The sequence below is a fragment of the Seriola aureovittata genome, chromosome 11 (genome assembly GCF_021018895.1).
Source record: "Seriola aureovittata isolate HTS-2021-v1 ecotype China chromosome 11, ASM2101889v1, whole genome shotgun sequence".
Classification (NCBI taxonomy): Eukaryota; Metazoa; Chordata; class Actinopteri; order Carangiformes; family Carangidae; genus Seriola; species Seriola aureovittata.
In genome coordinates, this window is record NC_079374.1 from 5,716,153 (window position 1) to 5,729,580 (window position 13,428).

Here is a 13,428-nt window from a genome sequence, read left to right on the forward strand (position 1 = left end):
ACATTTCTGTTTGCTTTCAGAAAGGATAACTGGGTTCGATAAGAGAGTCATTATCCCCTGAGCTCAGCAAATCCAGGTCCTTTGCTGAATCCAAAGTGTAACCAGCTACCAAAGCCACTCGCTTGTTTTCATTTCTTTTTGATTTTACACCTTTCTCCACGAAAAGGGAGCAGAGTAGTTTGACTTTGTCAGCATCAGGGAATTTGAAAGGTGCTGAGCTGGAGGTTAAGACATAGTGCCAGTCCAAATCAAGGCTGAAAGAAAGAGAAGGGCGAGTTAGCAATATAGACAGAAATGGAAAGGGAGAGAGAGAATGAGACAGAGAGCAAAATGATTACACTGAGCCGCAGCCAGAACAAAGCCTGTAATAAAAGTAACAGCATTCTGGAGCAGTAATAAATACATCCGCTGTGTGAACACCATCTCTCTCTTTCTCTCTCAGTCCTTGGCCGCTGAAGTGTTCCTCTGATTGGTCATACAGGCTTAACAGCAGTGAGCTCTAGAGGCCTGCTGACAGGCTGGCAGCCACAGCCGACATTAAATTGGGTTTGCAGGGGACGGGCCTGTGAGCTCCCCTCACACAGAGACAAACAGGGAAGTTCACACCACTGCATAGGGGTGCTGTAGAGACTTATGCTGAAGTATAAGGAAAAAGCTGCTCTGCTACATGTCATATACGCTGGTTTTAACAAGCGGCCACAGACGCACACACAGACTGTAGCAGAGGTGCTAGTGGTCAGTGGTTTTCCTCGATGGCCACTTAGTGGGTTTCCCAATGATTTAAACTCCTGCTGAAGGCAGAGTGAGTGGCCTCGGCTTCATGGCGGCTGCCAGGTCACTGTTAATCACACATGACCATACATATACAACCACACACACACACACACACACACACACACACACAGACACACACACACAGCAAATGGAGCCAAAGCTCCTTCAGCAGAAACGTAACTATCACCAACAGGACAATCGCACCTCCTGTAATAAAACGTAATGTTTATGTAAGCAGATGTGCAGCAGTGTGAGGTTTTGCTGCAGGAATAGAGCTGCTACAAAAAGGCTGATTTGTTCCATTTCATCCTACTCAACATTATCCTCATCATTTATTCAGCGTTTCCTCCTTTGCCTGCTTCTTGTGGTTATTTATATTTCCATATTCCTTCTTCTCCTGCGCTTTCTCATGCGTTTTGCTTTTTCTACTCATCACAAGTTGCAAAAATAGTAAAAAAAAATAAATCTTTCACTTGAAACGTGCATGCAACAACACTTCTCTCTGTCTGACACTTTCAGTTTTGACGAATGAAAACCAATCCAGAACAGAAAAGAAGTGCCACTTTGCTTTCAAAGTTCGATTTGTGCTACTGTTCCGAGTGATACCAGTAGTTTCATCCTCTACTTGGCAGCGTGGACTTCCTTTCTTTCTTCAGTGAAAGGGAGAAGAAAGTCCTGTTGGATGCAACATCGCGGTTAAACTAGAACGCTGCTGCAGCCAAAATAAATCACTTCAATAACAGAGTAAGATAGAGAGATAGGGGCTAGATGGAGGACACAGTGGTGCTGTTAGCCTGAGGTGCCAATTGGCCTGGTCAAATATAATTACCACAAATAGAGGACAAACACACACACAGGCATATGCATACACACACACACATACACACACACACACATACCGGTACACAAGCTGCAGCATTTGTCTACGAGCTATCACTAAAAGGCTACAAATCACTGGCTGCTGAAAAGGTTTAGCAGTGTAACAGAAAAAGCACTTCAGTTGAAGTAAATGATGATGTAAATGTTATTCTACCCTCAGGGTTGCAAAGCTTGCCAGAGTTGCCGATATGGATCAATAACAAAGGAAAACTAATGTTAAAAGCACTTATACGTAATTGACTTTTCATACTGCAACAACTGTATAAGCATTCACGGCAACATATGTTTTTTTTTCAGCATTTGAGTCAGCATTTTAATTTCCATGTTTAAACAATTGCAAACATGCAGAAGTACATACATGAAGCATTTGTGTATTACAACTACTGCACATCCATTATCCTATTACAGCTGGATATTTTAAAACAAAGTTCTGGCTTTTCCATAAATCATGTCCCACCTTCCCTGTGTTGCCGTGACGCCAACCACAGCAGTGTACTGTACATACCGCCATTCTTCACAGCGTGCGTGTGCGCGCGCCTGTGTGTTTGTGTGACGGCTAAAAAAGCAGCATGCCCACCTGAGCGTATTCAGCTGTTATCAGTGTGTGAATGGACGCACAGCTTTATTTGAATGTGACGACCACACACAACGAAGGGGGGATGAACAGAGAAAGGCTCATTCAGGCAGCGGCACAATGACGGGGAGTGTGTTCAGACAAACACAAGGACAGCAGGTGGGTCTTTTTCACCTAGTCTGAACAGTGAACACCCAGAGAGACAGGCAGACACAGACGGTACAAAAGAAAAAAAAAGAAAAAGAAAAAGCAGAACTTGGTGGTAATGATAATGCAGTACCCAAGCAGCAACTTACTGTAATCACAGTAGCCTGATGCATTACCCAGTCCCTTGGGGATCTTTTCAGTGATTATTTTGGCCAAAAATGAATGCATTTCCAGCTGCTTTGCGAGAAATTGTGTTTAAATTAGAGAGATTGTTCACATTTGAGTGTAATATTTATGTTTGCAGACATGGTGGCTGTGGTACTCCATTCCCCCCGTGTTTGCAAGCTCTGAATCACCAAGTCTGTAATCTGGTTCCGCTCAGAGCTAGCAATACTGATCCCAATGGGACCAGGTTTAGGAGCTGCGTAATGGTGAGCCCGATTAATTTCTGGAGGGGATTGAAGAAGCTGTTTTCTAAATGTCTCAACAAGCATCTTGTGTGAGCCCCTTCAGCAGATTCCAGCTGGCCAATAATCCACGAAGTTTGCCTCCTGTTGTTTTCCTCAGGATGAGCAGCTTTAGATTTCATGCACAGGTAGGAACAAATTCATTCCAGCTTTCCAACACCCTCAGCTCCAAGTCCACTGTTGTCCATGTGCTGAATCTAGTTTAGCTTCTCAAGCCGTAAAAGATGAGTTTAACTCAGCAGCAAGAGCAAACCTGTGCCACACAAGCAGTTAAAGTAGTTGCAGCAATAATTTTTCACTGTTGACAACACACTCAAGAAATAAAAATCCTGATATTACACTAGTGTATCAGTGTTACACAGACAGAGTTGGTTAAATAGCTAAATGAAAAAAGTGTTGGAACACAAGCGTCAGCGAAGTTTGGAAACTGAAACCTTTTGCAAATATTCTCATAATAGAAGTCGGCTTCTATTATGAGAATATTTGCATGTTGCTGCTTGTTAGGAGTCCACACAACAGTTAAATCCTTGCAGTTTGTGAGGATTTCCTGCTTTTCTGCTTTAATCAGTGTAAATGAAGTATTTTGGGGGTGTTGGACTGTCGGACAAAACAAGCAATTTTTTTTAACACGTCGCCCTGAGGTTTCGGAAAACTGCGATGGGCATATTTCACTAATCAACAGATTAACTTTTAATGAAAAATATTAAATGCAGTCATATTCACATGCATTAATTAACTACCTGGCCTCCTTTTTTCCCCCTTTAATCTCCTGACTCAACGTCATGCATCTGCCCTTTTCGACTTGCTTCCAGACAAGTCCCTCCAGACAAGCTCAGGTGTCACACAGGCAGACAGGTTGACATCTGTCGTATTCTGCAGCTCAGTTTGCCTTCGGCTGCAGAGCGTTTCAAAGATTGTAAGAGTGAGCAAGCCGCAGAGGCGAGCAGAATATCGCAAACTGAATTAAGGACGTCCCATTCCTCCACCCCCCACCCCACTCCACCCCCCTCCTCTCACTCTTATCGTCTCACCCCACTGTGTCTTAAATAGGACTCTGGCTGCTCACTCTGCTCTTCTCCCTGTATGTGTTTCTCTTGGCTTTTCTCTCTCTTCCTGTTCCTCTCTCTCTCCCTCTCTCATCTCGCATATTTCACCCACATCTTATTAAATGCAATGGCTTCCCTACTTGATGTGTGTATATATATATATATATATGTGTGTGTGTGTGTGTGTGTCTTCCTCCCATGTGTCTAGGAGTTTGGATTTAGTAGAAATAGCGAGCTGACTCATCAGGCAGCGCGCATATGAGAACTCGTCCAAGCACCAACCCACACACAAATCACACCAAGTAGACTGACCTCAACACACGCACACACACACACACACACACACACACACACACACACACACACACACACACACACACACACACACACACACACACACGCACAGAGCGAAAAAAGCATCAAGCCATTTGTATGCTAAAATGAGGTTGACTTTGAAGAACTGAGGTGGCCGGCTGAGGATCCTGATTGAGAGCGCTGATGAGATACAGAAGGTTGGACAAACAGCCAGCGAGCCTTTCTCCCCTCACTCACCCTTGAGACGGGAGATTTTCACATGAATAACACTGAAGCTGGAGAAGGCAGAGCAAAAAAAAGGGCCCCCTCTCTCTTTCTCTCTCTCTCTCCCTGTTGCTCTCTCACACAAATGTACCTTCACAGAAACTTCTCTGGCAGTGTACAATGTAGCTTCACACACACCTTTTGTTCATCCTCTGATTCAGACACAAACAAAAGCCAGAGCAGTGCTTTTTTTCCCTCTGTATTATGCAGAACTTCATTACTGGAAAAAACCCAGCACAACAAATTAATTTCCTCTAGCGAGCAGATGCCGCCCCAGTCATTTGTCTGCTTCCATAAGGACTTTAATGATAATAGGCGAGGTCTTCCAGACATTAATCCTAGTTGGGGACAGATAATTACCCTCAGTGGAGGAACAACCAGGTTAAGATGAATCCACTGGCAAAACATATGAAACAAACAGTAAGATATACGTTGTGTATAGTTGTGCTTTCTGTCCTCAGGAAGTGAGGCCCTGTGGTCGAGTAGGAAGAAGGATGAAACTGATGGAAACCTGAACTGAGCCAAAGGGTTCCTGCCCTCTCCTCCAGCCACACAGACCCCACACCCTCCCTGCCTCCACAGCTGCTTCCCTCTCACGCCTCCCCAATGATTAATACAGACGGCTTACATTGTTCCTATCCCATTACCCCAATCCCCTTCATGGACTTTGACACAGTATCTCTCTGGACCTGCTGCAGTTTGCCTATCGCCCTCAGGTTGAAGTCGATGACCCCATTATCTGCCTGTTTCTACGAGCCCTTTCTCACCTGGACAAAGCAGGCACCGCTGTGAGAATCGTGTTCTCTCACTTCCCTAGTTCCTTTAACAGAACCCAGCCCGTCCTGCGGAGAGAGAGGCTGGACCAAGACTTTGTTAGATGCTATTTCCGGGGTAGTGGAGGGATAGAGATACCTCGGAGACCGTCTTCACAACAGACTGGACTGGAAATGCAAGCTTCCTATAACCAGAGGCTGTCTACAGGAACGGAGAAAGCAGAGTCTACTTCTTGTGGAAGTTTATGGCTTTTAATGTGTGCAGCAAGATGTTGCAGATCTTTTACCAGTCTCTTGTGGCAAGTGCAATATATTTTGCTGCTGTCTGCTCGGGCAGCAGCATGAGAGCCAGAGACACACACACCAACAAACAGAACAAACAGGAAGGCTGGCTCTGTGCTGGGGACTTGTGGCATCGGTTGTGGAGAGACGGATGCTGCACAAACTGCTGCTGTCATGGAGAACATCTCACATCCCCATCCACCACCTGCTGGTCAAACAGCAAAGCACTTTCCAGCGAGAGACTTCTTTGGCTCCGCTGGGACAAGGAACGCTACAGGAAGTCATTCCTGCCAACTGCTGTCACTCTGTATAATGATTCTCCTCTGTGTCTCAGGAGGAGGGGTTCTCCTGACAGAATACTTTTTCCTTGTAATAGGACAGACTCCTCACCTAGACATTTGGTATGTATATATCAGATTAATCTGATCTGTCAAGGTTTGCTCTATATATATCCACCCAACCTGCAGGTATGTGCAGTGTATAATAATATATTATATAGTAGTATATTATATTACCATCATTGTACCGTGTTTATTCAGCACACAGTGAAACTATGGGTCTATTTTTTTTCTAGTATTCATGTTTATTTTTTTATTTCTGACTTTATTTAGTCTATTTAGTTATTGCATAGAATTTAGGCTTTAATTGCATTGTTTATTACCTACTTCATTGTTTTTGTGATTTGTGTGAAGTGGCTGCTGCAACACTGTAATTTCCCTTTAGGATTAATAACACCATCCATCCATCCATCCATCCATCCGGCACTGTACATCAGCAGTGTGTTAACTGCAGCCCTCTGCTGTAGGAGCATCATCCCTTGTAAAATTGTTCACAGCCACAAGCTAAGTGTTGGTGCAGTAAGGAAGAACTCTCGGGCCATCTTCGATTCAAAGGTACCCTGTGGAGTTTTTGACCACTAGCACCATGGAGCCATGTTCTAATGGCTGTAGTCTTGGTTACTCATAACATCCTCCTCTGTGTAAGTACCCAGGGACATCTGCATGTGTGTTAACAGAAACATAATCCGAACTTTAGATGGATCTTAGTCGTTCTCATTGATGTGACTCTTGTCATATATATTTGTGTGGATCATGTTTCAAAAGAAATCTGGTGAAGTCTCCGGTTTAATGCTGTACTTACGTCTCTGTTTTGTAGGTGGAGCACCTCTCCAGTGGGATTTTCAGGACTCTGTTGTTGAGCCCAACGAAGAGCGACCTGTCGCTGTGCAGGATCTGCAGGCTGAGGATTGGTTCTCGTACCCCTGATGGGAGGAGCTCCATCTCCTCCAGGTAACAGCCTTGTAGGTTCTTGTTGGGCGTAGCCAGCGCCTTCAGGATGGTGCCATATTCTGATTGGACAAGGACAAGAAGAGAGAACTTGTATAAAGTTAGGCAAATTAAAATGCATTCTCTGCTTTATCTTCCTTTTTGGGCTTCATATTCTAGCTAAGGTACGTTTCTACTAAATATATGTGAGTTGTGTAAATATGCGTCATAGTTTTGTTCTTTTCTTCTGCTCTACTCACCTGTGCTGATATAAATAACATGGTAGAGGGTGTCCATGCCCTGAACAATGTCCACAACCAGGTTGGAGAAGCGAACGTCGTCCTGCATGACCAGCGGATCAACAGACTCCGGCTGGACCACGTCGTTCATCAGGTAAAGTCTCTGGGCGTCCTGCAGGCTGCGCTCTGTCAAACCCTCATTGGGACCCTCGTCATCTATAGTACCACACTGGAGGGGAAATGCAACGGGGAGGGGAGAAAATGGAAGGGTCAGATGTCAGAAAAGCATGTGAAAATGTGGGCAAGTACCTCACACTCCTGTCATTACTACAGTACTAAATGACCATGTCTGCCGAGATCGTTTCAGTTCTTACTTCTATTCTCAGTAATTGCAACTTTAACAAAACCGCTCGATGATTGTGATGTGACCATAGCAACAACACGGTAATTTAATGAGCCGCTGCAGAAGAATAAATATGAAATGACAGCCTTCAGAAAAGCTTTGTTTGGGTTGCACAGCTAAGCTGTGAATTACAGCTTCTGCTTCTTTGTGACTTGAAATGAGAGATTGATTTGTTGGTGGATACCATTTTTGGGTGGCGTTTGGAGCCGTAACACTTATTCTACAAATATAGAAGGTGTCTGATATGTATATTATTAGTGTACCGTCTTTTTCCTGTCGATTTCTCTGTGTGAAAAAAGGCCTGTCCCCTTGTAAATAATTTTTGGAGCCAACAGTGACTGAATTTGAAGCAGCTTTTCCAAAAACTCAAAAAATTTGTGACTATTTGATTGATTTTGCTCTAAATTGAAAAAATGCTGTGAAAAAAATGACCATTTAAAGATCTTGTTGAGAACTAATCAAATAAAAATGACTATCTGAATTTGATTATTTTTTACGATGAAGTGATTTGTAAAATTGTGGGCTTTTGAAAAAAATGAAAATAAACTAACCTGGAAGTTGTGGATGGGGTTGGGCGTGGGGAGCCAGGTGGAGCGAGGGTTTTCCTGGGAGCGGAAGGGCCCATTGAAGGCCTGGGTAATGGCGCTCAGGTTGAAGGCACACACTGCGGATGCTGCAATACTGTTGCTTTATAGAGAGATGGATGGGGGAGATGAGACAGCAAGCGGAAGAGAGTAGAGGCGCAGAAAGGGGAGAAATGATGAGAAGAGAAGAAGGAAGTAAAAAATAAAAATTATTATTTCAGCAATAGTATTCATATCAGTTTACATGTTGGCAGTAAATGTGAAACCATATCAGAAATCAACAGCCTCCAGCTGTGTAATGAAGCCATTCTGCAATGTGTTCCATCCTCTTAATGGAAGTCCTATCATTTATACCTGCACTAAACAGGCGTTATGTTACAGGCTTGCTTTGGCTGCAGGGTAAGCTATGGTATCAGCGCTGCACAGTGAATGGGGACAATATTAAGCTGAGGATATAGGAGGCAGTGGCACAGATTATGTACACACACAGACACATACACACACACACACACACACACACACACACACGCCTCACAGGTTTTACATACAAGAGTAAAACCCCAGCTAAACTGGCAGTGTGAGTAAAGTTATTATCGTGACACTCTTCGGCCATAATGTGCTGCAAGTTAATGAGTTCCTTAACTGCCTGCTACTGCTGAATGTTTTTCCCCCCTCTTCCTATACACCAGGCACTACACTCAGACTTTTTACTATGCAGTCAACAGCATACTGCCTTGACATGGCTGGTGAGATGCTAATAAACATAAACCATCAGTGAGAAGATAGTGAGTGATAACATCACAGGCAGACAGCGAGTCAGGAACAAAGAGAGAGAAGGAAACAGCAAGAGCCACAGAGAGGGAATCAGACAGCGAGGCAGAGACAGAAAGAACTTCATGGTGCTTTGCGAGCTGTATAAATCAGCGAAGGGCTGCTGGATGAAAAAGCTGAGGCAGAAAAGGCTCAGCAAAATGTGTCCCAGAGTTTGGTAAATGGTTTTAGTGAGACCTAAATATGTGGTTGTCAAGCCTTAGGTTGCTTTTGCTTGTTTTTCCATTCTCTTTATTTTAATTTCCTTATGACATAGTCACTAATCTTGTAGCTAGGACAATTATACTGTATACTTATTCAGAGTGAGTGCAGTTACCACTGGATTACTTTTGAAACACAAGAAAAAGGAAAGCTCTGAGGTTAGAGGGAGCGCCTCTCACCTCTCCTTTAGATCAGGCTGTTCAAAATGCACGATGATCACATCACACCTGTGCCGGCCTCCCTACACTGCCTTCCAGTCTATTTCAGGATCCAGTTTAAATTTTTATTATTCATTTTTAAGAGTCTCAATGGCATGGTGCCGCATTTCATGTCCGAGCTCTTACAGCGTCACACTCCAGCCAGAGCACTGAGGTCAACGAACCAATTGCTCTGGGAAATTCCTACATTCAGGCTCAAACACAGGCGATAGAGGCTTTTCGGTGGCGGCCCCTAATCTGTGGAACAGCCTACTTTTCACATAAGAGCTGCCCGGACCCTTGATGATTTTTAAAACGCTGCTGAAGACCCATTTGTTCTCACTGGTTGAGCAAGATACCTTGGTTTTTATCATGCAAGCACAATTTATTTCACTCTTGTTTTATTTGATGATGTTTTATTGATTATTTTAGCTCATATTTATTGCTGATTTATGTTAATAGGGATTGTTGATTATATTTATATTTGTATAGTTTTTACAGCACTTTGGTCAACTGAGGTTGTTTTTAAATGTGCTATAGAAATAAACTTTGACTTGACCTCTTTGTGGCCCATGCACGGATGTCCGCTCTAACCTCTAAAGATCCAATTACTAATTAATTGGAGCTTTATCTTTAACACCCATCAAAGAGAAGGAAAGTTGGAGGTTGTACTGACTCGAGCAGCATGTGTACGACCTCTACTCTTTCTGCTTTGACTGAACAAAGGGTGAATTTAAGTCTCCTGTGCTTAACAGAAACACGTTTTAAGAAATAAACTGGAAATTAAGAAAAACCTTGAGATTCATCTTTCTCTGAGAGCAATATCCTCAAAGATGTTTCTAAGCGTGCTTGAGAAATGTTCATTTTTGTTTTGAACAGCACTTTCTCACAGATCCAGTTCAGGATTGTGAGGAACCTAATGTGTTCTGCCATTACCATATGGTGGCAAGAGGATGTGCAGCAACAAATTAGCTCTGGCTAAACAATGGGGGAAGCCAAACAGGTGGCTCATATTGAGGAGGAGAACAGCCTCAAGACTTTTCCCCTCTCTCCCTCTCTCTCTGTCTTTTTGTCAATGGCTCCGGTGGAGACGAGAATGACAGGGAGGCAGAGACAGTGTGTGAAGCAGAGCGAGTGCTGTGGTAAGTCGGCGATAACCAAACTCCGACTGGAGGAAAACCACAGGCAAATGAGCTGCAATAACTGAGCGGCTGCCGCAACGGTTTTCTCGCCCTCACAAACAAACACACACACGGTCTGACATAACAGGAAGTTAAACTGTGGGTTTGTGGTTGTACTCCAGCTACAGCTTACACCGAAACCAAACTGTGCCACAGAAAGCCTGACGGTGTCCAGATTATTTGAGATGTGTGCTTCGGGAGTGGGTTGCTGCACATAATGGCGAGAGAACAGAGTGAAAGGGAGCACTGAAAGGAATACAGTCAATTGCACTAATGGATGCAACCCATATGTTTTGAGTCTGCTTTAAAGCCTGCGAAAGTGATGGAAAGCTGTTTGACATCTGCTATGCTGTTTGCTGTTGCTGCTCAGCTGCTCTCTGAGGCCCAGCGCCATGATGATCACTTTCATTATGAGTGAAGCTACTTCTTCAAGTGATTCATCTCGTCCTAAAAGCCTGATCCTGTCACTGGCTGTCCTCTCAGATACGTCTCCATTTGCCGTCTTGTTTTACAGAACCAGTCCCCGTCCACCTCTCTGTCGTTCTCTCCTTTTCCCTCTCTGTGCTGTGAACTAATTTGTTCAGACCTTTTTTCTTTTTTTTTTTTTTTTTATCAAATCTTCATATCCCATGTTGCTTTGGATTTCTCAGTGCATGCGCTCGCCGTGCACCCTGCGTGTCGCCGTGAGGGAGGGAATGACAGAGAAAAAGGAATCAGCAGGAACCTCAGGAGGAGGCACTGTCTCTATTCTGTTTCTTGTTTCTCACTCTCTCATTCTCTCTGATAGATTCCCTGTTTCTTCCTTTCTTACCGCAGAGATCAATGTGTACAGAGGTGCACCTGCAATATCTTCTCCAAACAGCCTGCGGTGAAAAGTAACCAAGTACATTTACATAGGTACTGTAATTAATCTTATTCAAGCTTTTTAAGGTATTTTAAGGTACATGTTCTACAATTAAAGGGGCTATCTGCAAATATTTTTCCTGCCGCCAAATGTGGTTCCTTGCTGGGAGTGAGTGGTGACAATCATGTAGAAGAAGAAGAAGGGTAAAAGAAGAAATAGTTCCTTTAAGTATTTACTTTATTTCTAATGAACTAAATTTCTTTCCTTTTCTTGAACTACCAGTATCAGACAACTCTAGTTACTGTTAAATCACAAGATTTTATGTATTAAACATATCACATTTTATACATTAGTCCAGTGTTTCTCAAAGTGGGGTCCTGGGACCACAGGGGTCCTTTAGGAGGTTCCTGGGGGTCTCCAGCAAAAAAGGGGAATAATTAATTTTCACTATAGTTCCATCCATAAGTAATGCAGTGACAGAATATATGACTATTTAGGTCATGGGCTTCAAACACTTTCTAGGGGTCCGTGATGTGAATAAGTTTGAGAACCACTGCATTAGACCACCCAGTTGCATATAAGCTGTTAAAATGATCTCCACCTCGAGGTCCTACATTAAAATGAATATCAGTAATAATATTCCTGCAATGTGTCTTTTTATATATGTCCTCTGAAAAGGACAGTATAAGTATATTTTGCTGCTAATGCATGACTATACTGCGCGGTGTTATTAGTTTTCCCTAAAGAATAAGCTTCGTGATATTCAATATCTTTCTTATTGTCAGCAAATCATCTGAAAGAAGCCAAACCAGCGATGAATTGATCCTACAAACAAGTACCGTGTGTATGTGTATCCACAACCTGATATGTCTTATTCCTCTGAGCCACCGAGCTCCGAAAACGATTAAAGACACATCAACATGCGAAACCGTTGCACCGGGATGTTCCCTCATTACCATGAACACACACCGTAGTTTATTTTGAGTCATACCCACATACATTGTCCTGCTGCCAGAAATACTCATTAGAGCAGCACATTCAGTCCTGTTTGAGTAAGATTTAAAATGTGCAGCGTCCAGCTGTTTCAGGAAATTAAAAAGGAAACACTGTATTTGACCCGTTATTAAAGATTTATGTCTTCAGTAGGAATCAATGGGTTCGGGTTTCAGTGTCACAGACAGGTTAAGTATCGAGACACAGACTAACACATTGTTGGTTTAGGTGTTTTCACAGGATTTGTCAACGATAAGACGACGGAGGATAACACCAGCCTTATCCGTCAAGTAAAGGAACTGAAGGCTCGTTTCACCTCTATTGGTTGACACCAGCCCGACACCCAGGTTACACCGCTGCAGACGTCAGGGCTGTTTTACACATAAATGAGTTGGATATGTAGCTCAGTTCAGCGCCAAAAAAAAAAAGAGGTGTTAGAAAGGCAATGAACTCCTCACTCAGCCTGGCTGTTTGGCTCCCTGAAAGCCACATTCAGTGCGGATCAGTACACCAGTGGGTCTGTGTGGTAAACACAAGTGGCTGATAAGCATCTCACTTGATAACCTAATCTTGGAGCTGGATGCTGGTGTAGCTGCTGCTGCACTTTTACACCAGATCTCAGACGTTTCCTATGATTTTTCTGTAGCTTTTTTATTGTTATTATATGATTATTTTTATATCTAATGCACATACATTTATCCATAATTTCTTTCTTTTTTTATTTTACTAAATTTCATTCATCTGACTGTATTTTTAATGTGCTGTATAAATAAACCAGTTTGACATTTGCATGTAGACATTTACATACACAGTGTATGATTGCATCACTGCAGAGAGAGCGCAGTGGAGTCCAGGTGAAACCCCAGGTTCTAGGCTAATGCACCTAACCTCATTTTTATGTGGAAAAAAAACAAGGAACAGCTAAAACCACATTAAGGCCAATGTTTCAACTTCAGTGAATACCTGCACCGCAGCAGAAAAGGAAAAAGGCCCACTCAGCAGAGCTACATGGCTGCAGGGACCAGAAATTGAACTGAGGCTGCCAGGATTATCTATACATATTTTTATAATGCACAACAATACGCCAGCAAAAGCAACAGCTTTGGCCCAAAACAGACACATTCAGAGGCAGCCTGAGTCAGCAACACCTATAGGAAACAATAAAGCAA

General features: G+C 43.1%; 1 protein-coding gene across 6 annotated transcripts in view; it reads right to left on the minus strand.

The window, feature by feature from the left end:
* Window positions 1-13,428, minus strand: part of sema5ba (sema domain, seven thrombospondin repeats (type 1 and type 1-like), transmembrane domain (TM) and short cytoplasmic domain, (semaphorin) 5Ba) — a 174,211-nt gene that overhangs the window by 30,335 nt on the left and 130,448 nt on the right. For 5 of the 6 annotated variants that reach the window (XM_056388965.1, XM_056388963.1, XM_056388962.1 and 2 more), the window contains 3 exons: window positions 7,980-8,115; window positions 7,047-7,254; window positions 6,662-6,869 (listed from right to left, as the gene is read on the minus strand). In XM_056388965.1, coding sequence (XP_056244940.1) covers window positions 6,662-6,869; window positions 7,047-7,254; window positions 7,980-8,115 — 552 coding nt within the window. The remainder of the gene's footprint in view (window positions 1-6,661; window positions 6,870-7,046; window positions 7,255-7,979; window positions 8,116-13,428) is intronic. The other variant, XM_056388964.1, reaches the window with a different exon arrangement.